Below are 19,814 nucleotides of genomic sequence, written 5' to 3'. Positions count from 1 at the left end.
CGTAGCATCTAGTCTAAAAAGGTGATGCTCCATTGTTCTCTTCTGGTCGGGACATCGGGACGAACTATTTCGCGTCTCTTTTTTGTTCCTACGTGCCTCATTCGTGTCACATGTGCTGTGTCTCATGAGCTAAGCTCGGCGAGCTCCAGGGAGATCGGCAGCGTACCTACGTCCTGCGTGCATGCTAAAAGTGGCTGGTTGGTGATAAAAAAAAAATAGCAGAGAACTCAAGGGCAACATGTGAAAAGGGCATACAAGCTTTTTGTAAGCAAACCTTTGTAGGCCCTTTTCTCGCCAACCGCAGGTCCCTCACGTAAACCAACAAAATCATCGGTAAGGGGAAAGTTTCCCCTACCTATTGATGGTAATGGTTTGCGTGAGCGACCTTCGGTTGGCAAGAAAAGGGCCTACAAAGGTTTGTTTACAAAAAGCTTGTATGTCCTTTTCACATGTTGCTCTTGAACTGTTGTAGTCCTGTCACATTCTCGTGTTGCTGGTACAACTGATTGATTTCAATCAGTTGTTATTCAGTTTTTGAGGGTTGAGAGATTGTGGTTTTATAGAAGTATTTCAAGCGGAAGATGAGTTAAACGATTACGAACCAATTACCAGCGGGATTATTTGTTACCGATCCATGCGCATGGAATTTTCATGGTTCAAAATATTGATTAGCTCCACCAAGTTCAAACGATTTCAAATCAGCTCCTGATCATTCTCACAAATTTTTTTCTCATTAGGATGCGATCTCATACTGCACTTGGCCCTTTGAAGTTTATGTGGGAATTGAAAAATTGAACGTTAGGATAATTAGTTATTAATTGATTAGGAAGATGATGTTCTTCTGCCATGGTTCATTTACTACTCAGCAGACAACTTTGGAATAATAGGACAAAAAATCGGGGCTATTATGTCATAAGGGTAAAATGCAGTGTTGCCCTGAAAACAGCCGATTAATCCTACAAGCAAGTTATCAATATGGAAATTATTTAATAACAAATTTTCTTGACATTCAATTAAAAAGTGGTTTTCAACAAAGTTGTAGCTGGCAAATTTTCACGTAAGGGGGGGGGGGGCTCTGATGGACAACTTTTCCGTAAATCATTATGGTGCAGGGCTAGAACGATGAGGACAAAAAAATACACTTTTCTTATAGTAATTCCCATATAAACTTCAAAGAGTCAGTGCAGAATCAGTTCGCCACCAAATTAGCTCAAATTTTGGGATATTGATCAGCCTGGTTTGGATTCGATTGATCTTGGTGGATCCAATTGATAGGTATTTTGCAGCTGGCAGAGAACCAATAGTTCGGAGGGCCCTTTAAAGAACTTCGTAGTTGAAATTGATTCGTGTGACTTCATCCATCAGTATTTTCAGCCTTTCAAGCTGTAGCCGACATCACTAGTTAATTCAAACATGTACTTAAATTTGAGAACTGTTCAAATATATTTAGACATAAAGCATGGTGTGTTCGTCCCAAGTAGTAGTATATGATGAGAAATAAGAAAACTGGATTGTAAATTTTGGGATGAATCCAACATATTTGTCACACTCAACGGTCTGAATCGAAAACAATGTTTTCCAAAATGTTTATTTAGTAGGCTCAATATCTTTTAAAGCTCAGCGAAGCCGAAGGACTAAACAAATATTACAATGGAGATCTAAATCCATTTCCTATATATTTTTGTGCTTACAACGCATCGAATCTCGACAGACCCGCAAACCCTTTCTGCCGAGGATGCTGATGTTCGTTTTTGCATGCTTTATCGGCCTCCTGAGGGCACGTCCATTATCATCACCCCTTCATGCAGCACCTCTACCACTTCCTCTGTTGATTTGCTGGTGCTGTCTGACAATGCACCAACAGCCACTACACCATGGTACGAACTGCTATCCGAGTTGCAAGAAATTTTGTAGTTCTTCAAGAAACTTCGTGGTACTTCAGGGAACTTTTTTAAAGTTCAGGAAACTTTCTTGAAGTGCAGATTTTTCTTTAAAGTTCAGCTAACTTTGTAGAAGCCCCGTAACTTGGGTAGATCACCTTTTCGTGGTACGTTACGGGATGTAAGATCTACCACCAATTCCTAGTCCGGACTACTTCAAACTAGGGGAACAGGATTTTTCAGTAATCAAAGGAACACATCTTAGTCCTTGTTACTTTTTATGCCTTGTTGATAGTGACAAGACTCGGTTTTGTCCACCGAGGATGATCTTGAAACAAGGAAAAAAATGAGTTAGTTAGTCTTCATCTATGTGATTCCTAATCTTCTATTCGTTGTTCCCTAGATTAAAGAAGGTCGGTAGACTTGGTGATATTAATAATTGGAATGGTAAATATATCACTGCACTGGTCTACACGTTCATCTGATTTAAAGCCAACGATGCCCGCTCATGTCACTATTTTGCTGCAGCTATTTAGCATAGACCGCACCATCACCCAGTGGGTCACCGCTTCTGTTATAGAATTTATCTGAATGCTCGATCACATGAGGTACATTAAAAAAAAACTGAACATTTGTAAAGTAATAGTAACAAAGTACAAGTGAAAGCACTTTACACGATACACTTTTTGTAGAATTTTTTTCCATTGCATTTTGAAAATAACGTGTCAAAAGATATTAGTCATGCAAGTGCAGTTAAGTGTTGAACCGGAAAAAATAAACAACGAATATTCTAATTGACCGGCAAATTAATGGCTTTTGCTATTAGAGGATTTCAAGAATTTAAGCACTGCAAATATATGCTACCTTTCCTCTAAAATAGGAATGGTTTGTGCAAACGCAAATGAAATGTCGGTCAAAGCAACCAAGTTTCAACAGCCTGTATTTCGCCTACCTACACCTTCCAGAACTTCGAGCTCTGCAGTTCTAGCATTTATCGTAGCACATGAGATGAGGCACATGAGATCAGCGCGAGCCTCGCGCACGCCAGGATTTTTGGGTGTCGCATTTGCTTCTCGCTCGTATCTTATTCTCGGGTGTCTCTTTCTCGCTCGTCACATGTTGTTTTCGTTGCGACGGGAGACGGTTTGTTGAGAGTCTCGGCAGCACATTTTTGCACACACGAGGAAAATGTAACTCTGACTGTACTAAACAGTAGTTAGCATAATGTAAACAGGGCTTCAGCATCTACCAGCATGAGATTTCAGGACCGATTAAAATTCGTGCTAGTTGGTTGAGCTTGTTGACCTAGTGAGCCAGCGTAGATGTAAACACCCCATTATTACTATTCACATTTTCTGAAAAGAGAAGAATAGAAGAAAAGGACGTAGGAGAAGGGAAAAGAAGGAAGGCTAGTTCTATCATCCATTGAATAAAAAACTGAGAAAAAGCGGGTCTCTAATTAAAAAGATTGCTTCAGGAAAAGTTCGCAAAAATCTCCAATGACTCGCGATATTTGAAATCCCGTGACAAACAGATTTCAGTAGAAAGAAATATAACGAGAATACATTCTAAGTTTAAGGACATACAAACGAAAATAAAGGAAAGATTTTATCTAATTTCATAATGTTGCGCTTCTACTGGCCTGCTGTAGTACTACAAAAAGGAGCTTAAAATATGAAATCTTCACTTGTCTGCTTAAAATGAAAGAAAACCTTCGAAGGTCTTATTCAATGTCAAAATGCCTTCAAAAATTTTCACACCCTATGAAAAGTCTTCCCTTAGCTCAGTCGGTAAAGGCGCGTCTGCAAAGCAAAACTATGCCCGAGGTTGCTGGGTTCGATTCCCAGTCCGGTCTAGGAATTTTTCGGGTTGGAAAATTTCTCAACTTCCCTGGGTATAGAGTATGATTCTACTTGCCACACAATAATACTAATGCAAAAATGGTACAGACATCGTAAGCTCTCAATTAATAACTGTGAAAGTACATCTAGAGCACTAAGTTGAGAGCACGCAATTAGCTAGTATGCGATAAGCAATAAGCTTGAAATGCGAAGAAGAAGAAGAAGAAGAAGAATGAAAACTCTTCCAAATGTCTGCGTCTTCAAAACGAAGACAGATCTTAAAATCTGGCATCCCTGCACCACGGGTCAACAAATGGTACAAGAACGAAGAGCGGACAAACTTCTCCGGCTGGGATTACGATAATTGGCGTGATGTATCTTTTTGATAAATTACATACACGATAAACTTATCGCCGTATTAAGGCGTAATTATTTTAACGAGCTCCATCCTTTGGAACGCTTCGCGAAGCAAGCAAGAACAAAAAAGGATGGAAAGCAAAGGCATCGTTTGTCCTGTCGGTGGAAGTATAATGCTCGCCATTATCCCCACCCGAAGTAACTCAGTTTATCATAAAACCAGTTGAACCACACTCACTTATCATCTGATATCGCGATGATAGTTACAAAAAAGTCGAGAAAAGTCGAGCAATAAAAAGTCATATGTGTCATGCCACCGACTTTTGTTTTTGTTGTTGTTGAATAAGCTTCATTTTTTTTTTTCGCGATCACACTCCTTTCCACCCTTTCCAGCCGTCTCGGGAACATCAATTATCATATATTTACCCTGTCGGGCGATGGAGTGGGAGTATGCTGTGATGATGGTACAAGAAGGTGGGTGACTCGCATAAAATATGGTATTTATATGCATTTATGCGGCGAGAAAATCTAATTTATTTTCAATTTGCAGTTTCCTGCAATAGTTGTCGGTAAATAAATTCATGTGTTATCTGCTGGGGCATCATGGAAAATTACGCTCACGTGTGGTATGCTACCGAGAGCGTAATATTTATGTTATGTGACGTCTGATAGGAGGAGAGCGTTTTCTTCCATCCAGAGCATGTAAATAAAGTGCACACAGCGGGATAAACACGATACCATGATGCTGTTTTAAAAGAAGAATGCACATTTTATGGGTAGCATTTTTCATTTGGCTACCATGTTTGTGGGGGCTGTAAAATTCGCAAAATGAATTGCTTTCTGAACCTTGCTGATATGTGGCGGTGGTCGATCATTATGGTGATGGACAATGTTTGAGTGAAATTGATATTGAGAGGCGGTGGTAGGTTCAACAAGCTACCCCATGAGCTATCTTCGTCGGAGTGATTGATGAGGTTTTTCTTTTTTTGGGATAAATGGATTGAGTTATTCATCGGTCAATATCACTTCGAAGCTTGCTTACTTAATTTTTGGGCTACAATCCCTTGAATACATGTAGGCCGATTAGATAATTTTGCTTTGCCTTGCTTGAGGTTTACACTAACAAAAGGATCGGTTTCATATTGGGTTAGAACTGGTTCCAACCTCGAATTCACTATTAGTAACAACTATTTTCCTACGTGTTGCCTTTTTTTCTTCGGTGCAATACAGAACCTAATTACCAGCTGTCGTGCAATTTCTCGGGATTTTTTGTTTTGCATCTTCGAAGATAAGTGTGGACAATCTGACAGGTACACGCGATTTGGTTCCAATAAGTCTAGAATTGTTTGCTTGTATCCTTCCAAATTGACATCATCGAATTGCGATGTGATCGTCATCATTTGTGATTTAAGTGGGAAAACTAGATTTTAAGTTTGCTGTGGTCTCTTGGGAAAAGTTTCTTGATATTGAAAGATTTAACTTTTGAAGCAAGCGGCGCTGGTGGTGTAGTGGTAAGCGTGATTGCCTCTCACCCAGGACTGGAAAGCACTTCAGAGCGTTAGCAAAGCAACTTTGTGTATGCATCTCACAACACTCGACAAAGAGTGTGTGGTTCTCGCATTTACTTCGCACACTCCAACTGATCTGTGAGAAAGCGATCCACACAATGAGCAGTACAATTCAACAAGCGCTAATTTTTTTTTCCTTAATTTTAGAGATTTTTAGCCTTAGTAATGTCTTCTTTGAATTATTTGCAGACTTTGCTTACCACGACTGCATGCATAGGAGATAAAGAATGGCATAACGAAGAAGAATTTTGTATTTTTGCTGGGTTTCCCATTTGCAACCATACACTGAGTGGCGCTCTTTGCGTCGGAGCCGTCAGAACGATGGCTACACTAGAGATGCCATATTTTTTTCTATGCAAATCCGTAGATTTATTCAAATCTACGGATTTCTACGGATTTTTTTTAGCCGGAGGTGATATTTTTTTTTAGTTCTAAGGTAATATTTTACGTTAAATGATAAATCGATGAAAGAACTTTTGAAAAACTGGAGTTGTACGCAATGGTGACGTAGGACTACGTGGTCTTATATAATAAATGTTATTTGCAGGAGCTTGTGTTTTGTGTTGGAATAGGAATTTGAGCGGGGTTCTCTCTGTTTATACTCTTTAGTATGACTATGATTACCCTGAAAAGAAGCTTTTGATATGAATTTTAGTTGGTACATGTTCAGAAACTTAACTCTTTTGGAAAATCTTGCTGACCCTGAAAAGGGTCGATGGTAGTACAGGCATGAATACCATGATACTGTTGCACCTGTAGTTGTTGGCATACTTTCACTGATTGCTTCCCGGGAATCCTTGTTCAGATGTGCGCGTGAGGACTTCTACGGTGCTGAAATTCAATCGTGTCAACCAGCTTGTTGAAGTACACGCAGCACGTGAATGCATCATCATTGATCAGAGTTGCTCTTTGTAGTGCAGTCAATTCCTGGATAGGATCTGTTAAGTAATTGCCATTGTGTCCTTCTGACAATCGATGTAGGAGATTCAAAAAATGGGGCCGCTTCATCTCATTTGCACTGAGTGTGAGGAACATTCCCAATCGTCGCATCATGGTTAACAAATTTCTCTTTCTTTGTTGCCAATACTATACTGAATTTGATTTGAGGAATGATAGATTTCGCTCAATGCACTGCTCCATGAATAAGGTGTTCCTTAAGGTTGATACGTGTAATGTATGCGGTCTTCGGAAACTCTAAGGCGATGAATTTTCATTGTCATATACAACAAATGTTGTGGTTTGGCCAGACGCCTGTCTTGACGACCTGTCTTTGATGCCATCATGAAAATTGTCACCCCAAAACCCCTGACTTGAATTTCCGTAGATGGCCGAAACATATGGCAGGAAAAACTATCTCTTCGCCGTGCCCGTCATATATTAATGACAGAGTAACCCTGTTTTGCGCGGGAGCGATCTCCAGGCATTTGTCCTCATTCTAAAGGAGCGTTTCCTGTTGCTCAAGCAGCAATTCTGTCTCATTATCCACGGCAATGGTTTCCAGCTCAATTTGAGGATCCACTGCAGGGGTTTCAAGACCATCTATGGCGATCTGATCAATTGTGATCCCGTAGCGGTGGTACAGTGGTTTCGTAATCTAATAAGAAAGCCACGGTTTAACCGTAGTTCCCTTTATAAAGCCGGACAAGTACAACGGCTTATGGATTACGTGCTTTTTGATGAACACGTTGAAGGCCTGATCATCATCGAGCTGCCGGGAAAGAGAGCGTCGTCTCTCTTACACAACGCAAATGGTAGAACAACATTCGAGCAAAAAGAAAATTATCAAATAACTATCATATGACATATGTGATTTCGTTCTAATTCCTCAATTTGGTGTAAATTAAACCATTTCTGGTCAAAAATGTTATTACTATGACATCGTTGCTTGCTATTTTCAGAATTCACACAAGCACACCATCAGCAGCTCTTATTATGAGAAAAACGGCCTTGGGCGACAGTGTCGTATGACAGAGCCTGTCGTATGACATTTTAGTTTGGTACTGTAATTTGATAGCTTGTTTAGCAAAGGAAGCAAAGACAGTCGATTATCACAGAAAATGTGTCTACTACGGTGACCGCTTACAAGACTGGTCTCGACACGACTTTTATTCGCCTTCACACGGCACCGTCGAAAATTGTTCTCTTCATGCAAAGATTGACTATATATTATGGGAACTTTCGACGGAGTGAAGAGATAGTACGAAGACCGCCATGTTTCACGCACAGTCTGACGTTTGCTTACTCAAAAAGTGGATAAGTGAGCAAGAAAACGGGTAACAAGTTGCAGAGGTGTATTTTACTTTATGCTATGAAGGGAAATGTGCACTGAAGAGAAAAATCCGTAGAAACTACCGAATTCCGTAGATTTTGCCTACGGATCCGTATTTCCGCAAAACATTGTAACATCCGTAGATCTACGGAGATTTCCGTAGATCTGGCATCTCTGGGCTACACATTGAGGTTTCGTTATTTCTGGGTATGTGTTTGTTCTCTCTTCTCCGCTGCTTTACACTTGCGCAGGGTGAAAGACAAGCAAACTTTGTGTTTGCTTGATTCTTACTTTGTTTATTTTAGAAAATCAGAACATTGCGCGCATTGAATGATCAGATAACAGCCCTGCTCTCTCTCTCAAGCGGTGCCGGTGGTGTAGTGGTAAGCGTGATTACCTCTCACCCCAGCAGGCTTGGGTTTAATCTCAGTCGGCGCCGCTGGGATGTTCTGAGGCATAACATCTCTGATCACACCTTCCTTCGGAAGGGAAGTAAAGCCGTTGGCCCCGGTTCATGAGTTGATGGATCGATAGATAGGGTCCAGGTGTGGGAGCTGCCTCCCTGGTGTCGGTAGCATTGGTGCTCAGCACGGAAAACAAGATCGACGGAAAACAAACCAAGGAAAAAAAGCCCTGCTCTCACCCTAAAAGACCTGGTTTCTGAGGCATAAAATCTCTGATCACGTCTAGCAACGCCGTTGGTCCCCGGTTCATGAGTTGGTGGGTCGATAGGTAGGGCCCAAGTGTAGGAGCTGCCTCCCTGGCGTCGGTAGCATTGATAATCAGTACTGCAAACAACTATTTGTTATTTTATTAATCCCCCTAGAAGAGAGATGAAACATCATTTAATTTAAAATGCCAATATAATGCATTGGTGTCTTCAGCAAAATTGTAGAACACATTGTTATAAGTAAGTTTGCTATAGAGACTAACTTTCTATGTGCTCATTTAATGGTCTTGAATGGAACAGTTGCTTCCACTCCTCGCTTGTTTGCTGAGAAGTTTGCCAATGTTTTCTCGATTGAGTGATTAACCAGACTTTTGATTTTCTTGCTCTACTCCAATGACGTGAACTTGATCAGATAATCTTAAAATCTACCTACGAATCCGCTCAATTGATGGCTGTCACTTCTTTCAACGTCAGTTCAAAGCCTTTTCCAGCTGGTGTAATTTTAACAGAACGGTGGTTAACCCTACTAAGTGTTCAGTGATCACTTTTACCCGGAAGAAAGAACCAACCGCATTTAACTACGAACTTATGGGCACTGAAATCGAACGTGTGAACCATGTGAAAGATCTGGGTGATATTCTGGATTCTCAACTTACGTACAAGCAGCACATCTCGTACGTTGTCGATTTCTCCGACACCTACTATGTGAAGTCACTGACGTGCGATCCATTCTGGAATACTGTTCTGTGGTCTGGAGTCCAAACTACAACGATGGTGCTGAGAGAGTTTAGTCCGTTCAACGTCGTTTATTTCGGTTCGCTCAGTGGAAGCTGCCTTGGAGAGACCCATTTCATCTGCCCAGCTATGAAAGTCGTTGCCAGCTGATTCAGCTGGAGCCTCTCCGAACTAGAAGAGATATCTCTAGGGCTCAGTTCATTGCGTTTACAATATCGAATTGATTGCAGCGCAATCTTGGAGCAAGTCAACATTAACGTCCAACCCCGTGCGCTACGTAACAACGTTATGCTGAGATTGCCACTTCAGTGCACAAACTATGGCGTGAACGGTGCAATAGGTTGGCTGCAACGAGTGTTCAATCGAGTCTCGAGCATCTTCGATTTCCACCTGTCTCGACAGCTGCTACGAAGATACTTCCCATCGTACTAGTACAATCTTGTGCAAAATACAGAACTTTGTAGAACATAGTTTGTCTCTATCTTTGCTTATTTAAAAAAAAAATATTTCGCTTTTTAACCAAAAATAATCAATTTTTAAGTCCAAACTGTTTGATCTACAGTCCGCATCGTGTTCCCTTTCCGTGCAGATCTATTTGCTTAAGGCAGTGTTACAGCTACCTAAAGCTACCACAAATTTAAACACTACTTTGCTCAATATTACCTGCAAATTTTCTACCTTGTTCGACTCTTATTCCTCTTCGATCCTTGTTTGGAGCGTACCCGTAGTAATCCTGCTGAGATATCGATTTGGAAAATTCCTCTTTGATCCTTCGGATTCTTTTAGTAATCTGCTGGGAAGTCGCTATCTCTTCATCCCCCTTCTGATGAAATTTATTTGAGCAATCAAGTTGGTATGCTCACGGATGAGAGAATGATCCATCATCAAGGCAAAACTCCACAAAACACTGAACGTCTATTCAAGGTTATCTTGAAAGGTTTGCCCAGTGGTAAATCCCTGGATGAGATCAAAAAATAATTGACAAAATTACTTGCAGTTGAGCCACTCCAAGTAATCAAAATGAAAATAAAATCCCGTCCTGACGATTCACGCAACGGGATTTCTAGCGATTTTTTTTATTTAGTTCACTTCAAGTCTAGTGAACTAAACTAAAGCCTTAGAAAAAGCTAGCCTTATGCTCCATGTCCGAGTGAAGTGGGAACACTACAGGAAGATTGGAGAAAATTTCCAAAACCTCTACCTAGTGCCGTACGTGCCAGGGAAGGAGTCACGGAACACACAATTGCTACATGCCAGCAAATATGTGCTTTTAGTCAGCAGTTTTGCATGAAGTTCACCATATGTTATTGAAATGATCGTCTTGATGGAGCCGGTTGTGGCGTTGCCATCATTGTTCATAGACGTATCGTATCGTATCGTATCGTATCGTAACGTATCATGCTTTTTTTTTAAACCAAAGTTTTTAAACTTTGGGAGTTTCTTCCAATACAAAATTTGGACAATTTACGTTTATAGCTGCTTGTTTGCCATTCCAATGTGTGGGCCAGCAAAAGAATATTTTTAAGGGTGGCCATCAGAAACTTCCCCGTCATAGGTCGAAATTCTTTATTATTGTGGATTTTAATGCAAAACACCGCTCATGGAATAATGCTCAAAGCAATTCCAATGGTAATATTCTGTTTGATGACTGTTCTGCAGGTTATTACACTATTAAACATCCAAACAGCCCAACACGCTTTTCTTCTGCAAGAAATCCCTCTACTATTGATTTTTTTTTATTAATTACTTTATTTGCACAGGCTCAATCGAATAAACTTTACAAAGCCAAGTTATCATTTACGTTATACATTATTGATGTCTTAAATCTAAAATTAAGGGATTTGAACCGATTACTCGCGGAAAAAAGTGACTTCCATATCTATCACAGGTTACAAATTCGACAGTGAACATGCATAAGGACCTAACCGCAATGATCAATTCTTTCTTTTGTTAATAACTCGCTTAGATTAACCTTTCTCGGAGCGTTTTCTGTTACTTGACAGTACTGTATTGGACATATTTCAGAAAATTACTTCCCTTAGCTGTAGCAATGCTCGATGAAAATTTAAAATGGGCCTGGCAGCTTTGATAGATTCTCTTAACCGACATTCTCTTTTGCTAACCACGGCTATACCAACAGATTTCACGTTATTTTTGCAACATAGCTTGAACAAAGCGAATTTCATTCAGCATCTCGAACACCAAATTCAACAGAGATTTTCTTGCAACTGAGCTATTAACGAAAGAAAAAGTCGATGAAGAGAATCGATCAAAGCAGATAGAACCGTTTGAATTGTTCGTCTAGAATTGAAAGAGAAAATCGATTTAGAGAATCGATCATCGCATGGGCCCTTGTGCATGCTCACTGTCGATTTCTCGGTGCATTTTCTGTTGCTTTTGATTGGCTATATTGGCTATACAACCTTTACAGCACTACATTGAACAAATTTCAGATAATATTCAAGCTGAACATTGCATCAGGTCCTAAGTAACATTGATCGATTCTCTTCGTTGACTTTCTCTATCATTATTAACTTGAGCATATCACCGTTTCTTTATGTGTTTGTCGTATTAGATGCTAGATAAAAACTTCTTTTATCGATATGTGTGCTGAAAATACATGAGAATGTCTTTACATGGCCGTGGGGATGCAAAGAGAAAGTCGACGAAGAGAATCTTGTCAATATTACTTAGGACCTAATGCAATGTTCAGCTTGAATTGTTTCGCTTAGCTGTAGCATTGTAAAGAGAAAATCGATCATTGTATGTCCCTCACCTCCCTATGCCTCGCACCCATCAGCAAAAAATCCGGGAAATTGTTAACCGTTCTATAGAATAATTTTCCATGTAGGATGGACTTACATAGCAAATCTAAAAGCATTAATAGAGATACTGTATGAAATTTTCAGTGCTTGGTAAATAATTTTGTAATCTGTGATAGGGAAATCCCTTTTTTCCACCACAGAAACACCCTGTTTTCTTTTGCAAAATATCCAGGACCCTTATTTTATTTCCAGTTAAATTTAACTCGGCAATTGGGACACAACGTAAAAAGTATTTCTCGATTACCTTTTTCGAAGTGCTGTATCAGCTTTTGTAAACAACGCATTTGATCGTCGATTTGGCGCCACTGGTAGCTTGTCCACTAGGCTGATGCAAAATTTGAAATTTTCGTTCGACAGTGCTCAAACGGCTTCAAATCAGGTCCTGATTAACCTCCTACAATTTAAACTCATTTGGAAATTACTATTAGACAACCAAACGTTTTGTTCATTGTCTTCTACCCATTGCTTTTTCGAAAAGTTCTATAACTATTCTTATGGGAATTTTTCGGAATTTTTCTAACAGCTAAATGTCTAATTAAATAGTTATTAATTGTTTAAGATATTGAAAATCTTATGGCATGATCAACACTGTATTCTGCAGTGTGACATAGTAGCCATGATATTTGTGCTCTATTATTCTCACCAGAAACACCAATGTTGCCTACTGAACAGTTGAATGAGCATAATCATAAGACATCAGTGACTTGAGTCATTAATAACTTTTGTTCCGCGCATTTGATTCAAAAGTGGCCAGTTCGACGGGAACGATGCGCAAGGTTCGGGGTGCAAACTCGTGGTTGACACGAACCGCTGCCTTCCTACTGTAGCTGCTGCTTACTGCTCACCCGCCGTCCGAAGCGAAAAGGAGTTGAGGTAGTACGTAGTAAAATTTACATTTTCGCTGGATTTTTTAATGTTTTAACATTTGGTTTAACATTTCAATTGGTTAATCTTTGCCTCTTTAACTTTGTTCTAGTTAATTGATTATTATAAAGTGATGATTGCGTTTAGCGCTAATTTACAGGATACCCTTTTAAGGGCTTGTTTTCGTTTGAATTTAAAAACTTGATAACCTACCCCATGAGTTGAGGATCAGATTATGATTATGACGATTGGGTTTGGGGAGAACGTTTATTTCATGAAAACAGTGATATATTGTACATTTTTCAACAGTTGTTTATTGAAAATTTCAAAAGCTTTTACTGTAGCAGATTTTTAAAGTTATTTCCTATCGATTGGTGTATTTGGATTTTCATTTTATCTATAAATGACAAAGTTATAAACGTTCAAAACCTTACACCTTCTCGTGACGGTCGCAATTTTAGATTTTCGATTTACCTCCAGTACCTTCCCGTAAGACGTAGTCTACGTCAAAAACCAATATTAAGGTAGTCTTAAAAGAAAATCAATTATAGCTCTTTAGACCTAAGATGTAGAAATTTGGTGTCTTTAGCAAATGTTCATAAAACCAACTGCTCTGCAACTTTGTCCAGAACATGGATCCATTATCTCGTAACTGGAAAAAGTTAGAAATTGGATGAGTAATACTAGCTTCAAGATTATTTAGGTGGGCATTTCAAAAGATGTGGGATATTATTTTGAGCAACTTCTCCAAAAAACCTAGTCTCTAAAACGTCAAATTTTTTTTGACTGTCTTTATTCAGATGTGTGCTACTATGTGGCGGGGGTGGGGGATTCCCCTCATCATCCCTCTCCAACTGGGGAGTTTGGTAGAAAGAGATGATCAACCCGATTTATACCTTCCTTGAAGTTGTCTTTGCTCGCTTTCTACTCTCTATATACAATTTTCACACTGCCGTACTCTAACGGAACTATCAACTCTATATTTTCATCCCTTCATCTATCGTATAAAATGACCACTACAGAATGATAACAGACTTTTTGAAACTAAGCATCTTCAACTATTCATGTTTTTATAAAAAAATATATGAAGAAATTATCAAAAATATGTTTTTTAGTTATTTGGATTTTAGGGTTTATTTTGGATTTTTTTGGTCAAAAATAATTTAAAAAATCAATTTAAATTATTTCAAAAAGCCCAATTAGTTTGCTACAGAGACAGCTTTTCTCTACAACCAATTGTATTCGAACTAAAATTTATTAAATAATGTGTGCATAGGTCCTTTTCTAACATTGATCTTGAATAAAAATAGTCTTCTCACCTGTGGAAAATACTTGGTCTATCATACACACTTAGAAATAGCTAATTTTACCCGTGACGGAATCCATCTTTGACATAAAACATGAGACGTAAACAAACATGTCATGTAAAATTAAGTGCTCTGAGACTAAAAAGTTCGTTACTCGACGAAAAGCACCTAAATTTACATGATTTTTCCTAAGTGTGTACCAAACATATTTACCAAGTTTCATCCAAATCGATGATGGTTGGGCACGATTAAAGATGTTTTAGCTCATTCTGGATGGAATCCCTCAGAACGAACAATTACTGATTTCAAGAGATACAAAGCGTTTGACGTACCTAAAACAATTCTCACATTTTCAACAGCATGATGCCATCAAAATCGATACTGTTGCTTTGTTACTGAAGAAAATTCAAATCATCGTTGCTTTAAAGCAATCACATGCCCAAATTCTGCTTTCCTCTAAGTGACATCACATGAAAACAAAACTCCTTCCACACTACATCAACCATCTGGCTAGCTCTTTGTTTTGGTAAACATGAACTACAGTAATCTTATACATATACACATTTGTAAAGAGATGCACGTTAGGGTCAACAGAACCGAAAGTAGTTCATATCCCTCCCAGGGCAATCCTACATCTACAGTGAATCACGATACTTAGCAAAACCATTCCTCTTCCAAAATAGCGTCCATAAAACAAGATAACGACATTACACATACACTGTATTCACTTGAAGTCCGTCTTCCATTCAAAATGAAGCCAACAAAAATAGCTCCCGCTTCGCCGCCATCATCATATAGCTTCCACTGCACCACCCAGCATAAACTCGTTCAATCTTTAATGAAGTGTGTCTTTTCTCTTTTCCCACTTTCTCTTTGCAGAGTTCGTTCTCGAGCTTAAGACGATTGAAGGCACCTAACTTTCCCGTGGCTGTTCGGATAGTTGCTGCTGTCTGGCACCTGTCAGTAGCAAAAGCCAAGACCCTCGTCGTTTTCCCTTGTTCACGTTATCGGTTGGTGGTTGGTGGTAAATTTTTAATAATCACAATCACTGCTCGTTTTGCCCGGAACGACTCAATCCAGCACCTGGGGGGAAAAGTGTACATCCCTGTGAACCGGAGTCAAAATGGCAACTATGGTTCAACCCTCGACGGGACGGTCACAACAGGTGCTACAAACCCAGCAGCAGCAAATCGCAATCGAAATTGCTTCCGACCCGGTTCCTCAGCCATCCCAGCAACATCATCAACAGCAAATCCATCACCAGGAACTTCAGGCCCATGCACTGCTAGCTCAGTGCCAACAGCAGCAGCCCCAGTCGCTCCCGACGCCGAACGTTGACATCGTGCTGCGGGAGTCGACCCGCGCCAATCTGATCAGTCGCAAGAAATCATCCGCCACCGGGGAGCATCGGAGGAGCGGCAAGTCCAAGGACGACAAGAGCGATGGCAAATCTGTGTACCGAAAGTTCTTCAAGCGCATTAAGACGATACTGGATGGAGCGGATCCGACGACGAGCAGCAGTGAGTATGCACAGAGATACATACCTATGACGGTCTTTAGCATTGTTTCTGCTCCTTCCAGTGTGGCGGGGGTTGTGTGTGTGTGTGTGTTCTTGTTCTCGTCGTGCGAGGATAATTGCTGAAACTGGCTGCGATTGAGACATTAAGCCGGGTGGAGTGCAATTCTATATTCACAGCTTTATGGGGGTACTTTCTTTCGAAAATAAATTGCATTTGGCATGGTTGGGAAAGTAGCGAGATTGGAAAAGCGTGCTCACGACGAGTGCCGTCGTTAAGTTGGCATGAACGTTTTAATTATTTTAGTTTGATTACTGTTTGGAAATTGCGAGCAGATTGAAAACGAAATTTCAAGAGATGAAAAAAGCTACGCTGCAACCTGGAAGCGGTTGATGAAACATCTTTGCAATAAGCATATTGTGACATCGTGGAAGGTAAGCAGACACCGAATGTGATCAGTCCAGGTATCAGAATTTAAGAATTTTTACAGAATCTCGATGATGTTTTTTGGGGTCTTCAAAGATATGGAGGTCTAAGATCTCGATGAAATTTACACGGTACCAGTGTCTTCAAAATCCTCGGTCTTGGACAGGCATTTGCCGTTTACATTCATTTGCCTCTAACTTTTTTATCAACAGCATTCCGCAAAATGATGTATAGAGCTCTAGTAGGATTTGTTATTAGCTACAACTTTTGGCCGTTACTCAAATCTGTATCTCTAATGCATCACGAATTAGAGCGGGCAGAACTTGTTACTGTTTTTCAGTGAATGTAAAATACATTCACTAAAAAAACAGTAGTGGCCTCTGTTCGCTCTGGTTCGTCATGCATAAGAGATACGGATTTGAGTTGTTAACAAAAGTTGTAGTTACTAGCAAAACCTACAAAAGCTCAATGCATTATTTTGCGGAGTTCTGTTGATGAAAAAAGTTAGGAGCAAATTAATGTAAGTGAATGCAAATGATTTTCCATGCCTGGTCTTAGATGATGATGATCAAAACGTCCAAAAAATAAATTTTCTGTTTCATAGATATTTTTCAATTTCGGGGGAGTAGGTTCTGCCTTTGAACAAGTTTGACATGAATTTTCTTTGCCGTGATTTTTTTTTTCGGAAAAACGATTTAGGCATATTTTTAAAACAGTATAAAAAAAAACAATCTGATAGTGATTTCCAAAGTTATTCAAGTTTGAGGCTGTCTTTCCGTGACTCTCAACAAAACCCGTGTCATGAAGTTTTTTCAGAGCTTCGGAGGGCAGCAACTCCGAAAACAAACTCCTCCAGTTTAAACCCCCGACGTTCTTTCGTTTGCGACGACGTCACGGAGAAGCAAACCACAAGGGCTGATCCTGGGGACTCTTTTAGTGATATTTCATATTAGTTCAACCTGATCTGGATGATCAAAATGTGAAAATTACAAAAAGATAACAGATACAGGACTACAGGAAATTCTCCCTGAAGAAAAAGAATCACCAGGAATCAGGATGTATTCAAGGGGTTGGCAACATGTTAATTCTGTTGAATAGTACCAGGTGGATATCATCCTGATTCAAGCAAGAAAGGTGGACCATGAAAGTACCCGTAGCGCCATGCAATTTCATTCTGTTGACATTGCTCATGGATTCATTTGGTGAGTTCGTTCCTACTTGTTAACACATGTCATAATGATGGTCAACAATGTTGAATGGTCACAAACAACTGCAGAATCTGGTGAGCGCTTACCATTTATTTAATTTTAATATTTGTACAGTTGTCGTTTGATTTAGACACGGTTCGATTTTAGCAACAAAATCACAAAACCGTTCGCTTTTGGCACGGGGTTTAAGTTTGAACGGAATTTGAAAATAGTGTGTTTTTGCTCCTTGTGATTACAACTTTTAATAAAAGATTTATTATTAGTAACATCTATGTCATGGAGATGCCTCGAGTGGTCCGAAGTCAACCAAATCATAAATTGAATTTCAAAATAAGACCGCTCGATTTTGGCAAGACTGAATTTTCGGGCTTGTTGCCAAAATTGAACGGGTACAATTTAACTGCAAAGGAATAGATGCATTAAAGTTTGTTAATAAACGTTTTATAATCTTGTACACGAAAACCCAACCCTCTTACCCAACATCCAGTGATTCCTCGTGGAAGTGCAGAGGATTTCTCGACTTCCATCAAAGCGAGTGTGACGTCAACACATGTCTACCCACTTCTTTCTTGACCTGCGTAAGGGCGCGGCCGGCGCTTGTATTGCCAAGTTTGAGATCATCAGTTTTTACACATTGAGAATGATTGCTAGTCCCAAGCAAAAGGATTATCCAGTAATCAAAGGATCACATTTTAGTCCTTGCTACTTTTTATGTAAAATGAGAGAGAGAAGGATTAGTATTTTCCATTTAATTCCACTACTTTATTTGCTTATCCTTGACAGATACGCGTATTTCGTCTACAATGTGCAGACTTCTTCAGTGTCTTGTACTAATACTCGAGTATTAGTACAAGACACTGAAGAAGTCTGCAAATTGTAGACGAAATACGCGTATCTGTCAAGAATAAGCAAATAAAGTAGTGGAATTAAATGGAAAATACTAACCCTTCTCTCTCTCATTATACAGGTATTCCACTAAGACGCCCACATTCATCAGGATACTTTTTATGGCTTGATAAAAGTGACAAGACTCGGGTAGTGACCATCCGTTCTGCATTTCTATATTGTATATTTCAAATCAAAAATATTGTTTATGTTCATAGAGTTTCCATAATCCTTTTCCCTTTGTCCTTCTCCTTTTTTCCCTCTTCTCTTTTCAGAAAGCGAGTAATGGCGCTATAGCCATAAGTCATAAAAGGCTAAGACAAGAGCTAGTGCTCATGCCCCAACCGTCAGAAAAAAAAATGGAGCATCACTTAACCTTTCCAGCTTTGATGCTTCCAACGACCAATCAATCATATAATTACCAAAATCGGAACGTACGGTACGAGATGTGCACGTTTCATCCATTTATTGGATTCTGAAGCATCGTGAAACAGGCCCGAATTTTTCTGATTCATCTTGCCCCTTAAATGCTGCACAGTTGGCCTAGCCGTTTTTAAAATGTGTGACGCATCTTCGATGTAAAATATATATCAAATAGAAAAGAAAAATGATGAAGGTATCTATATCATTTTCCAGGATGCTTTCAAGAACTGGCTGAGTTGGTGTTAGATTAGATTAAATAGATTTCAATTTCGGTAATTTAAGTTAAAAATGAGCTCTACATCTGGAATATATTTCCAAGTACAGAATCTTTAAAGTTTCTCATTTTTCCTTTGTTTCTCTCAATTCCAAGGAGTGGAGCAGCAGAAATTCACTATTTGATCCAGCTCGATGCGTAGTGAATCGTGGAATTGCCAGAAAATTGGAAATTGACACCTCCGAAGCCGCAGATTCGGTTGAACATTAATTGCATTTTAATCGACAGTCTTTTAGGCAATTGTTGAATAGTGCCAAAACGACAAAGTATTCCAGTATTCCATGTCGTGTGTCATTATCAGCTCAATTACGGTTCAATTAGGTATTGAACGATTTTGTTCGGCACACGACGTGACACTATAATCGGAACGGTGAAACAATTGTACAATGCAGATTCGATTTCCCAAAGCCCCAAACAGGATTAGCTTAATTGATCTAAATATAACTAGTGTTCAATGTGAATGTGAATAAAATGTCATCCTGAGCTGAGAATGTGCAGCGTACCTTGCTCTGCCAGACCTACCGATCAAACCTGGACTGGGTAGGCATATTCACGCTGCTGTTTTGATATGCGCCGTGCCGTAGCACTATTAAATTTTAATGATGTGTAACCGACAACACGCTAACTACACGCCATTAGAGAGGCGCCACGACGGAGGAGAGTCCAGAGTCCACCCTGCTGTGGCGAGTTGTGCTATATCGTGTTCAGTTCAGTGCAGGCTAGGTGCTAAGCAGTTCCATTAGGACGATGATGGTGATGACGACG

General features: G+C 39.6%; 1 protein-coding gene across 6 annotated transcripts in view; it reads left to right on the top strand.

Annotated features, from left to right (window-relative positions):
• The window catches only part of LOC135711393 (Kv channel-interacting protein 1-like), a 271,759-nt gene that overhangs the window by 160,273 nt on the left and 91,672 nt on the right, over positions 1 to 19,814 (top strand). For all 6 annotated transcript variants that reach the window (XM_065234267.1, XM_065234264.1, XM_065234269.1 and 3 more), the window contains exon 3: positions 15,196 to 15,836. In XM_065234267.1, the coding sequence (XP_065090339.1) occupies positions 15,440 to 15,836 (397 nt within the window). In that variant the 5' untranslated portion in view covers positions 15,196 to 15,439. The remainder of the gene's footprint in view (positions 1 to 15,195; positions 15,837 to 19,814) is intronic.

This window comes from Ochlerotatus camptorhynchus, unplaced genomic scaffold, assembly GCF_037179485.1.
Source record: "Ochlerotatus camptorhynchus isolate MF236.1 unplaced genomic scaffold, CSIRO-AGI_Acam_v1.1 ptg000432l, whole genome shotgun sequence".
Taxonomy (NCBI): domain Eukaryota; kingdom Metazoa; phylum Arthropoda; class Insecta; order Diptera; family Culicidae; genus Ochlerotatus; species Ochlerotatus camptorhynchus.
The sequence above is the reverse complement of the archived record's forward strand: the minus strand, read 5'-3'. Positions and strand labels throughout refer to the sequence as shown.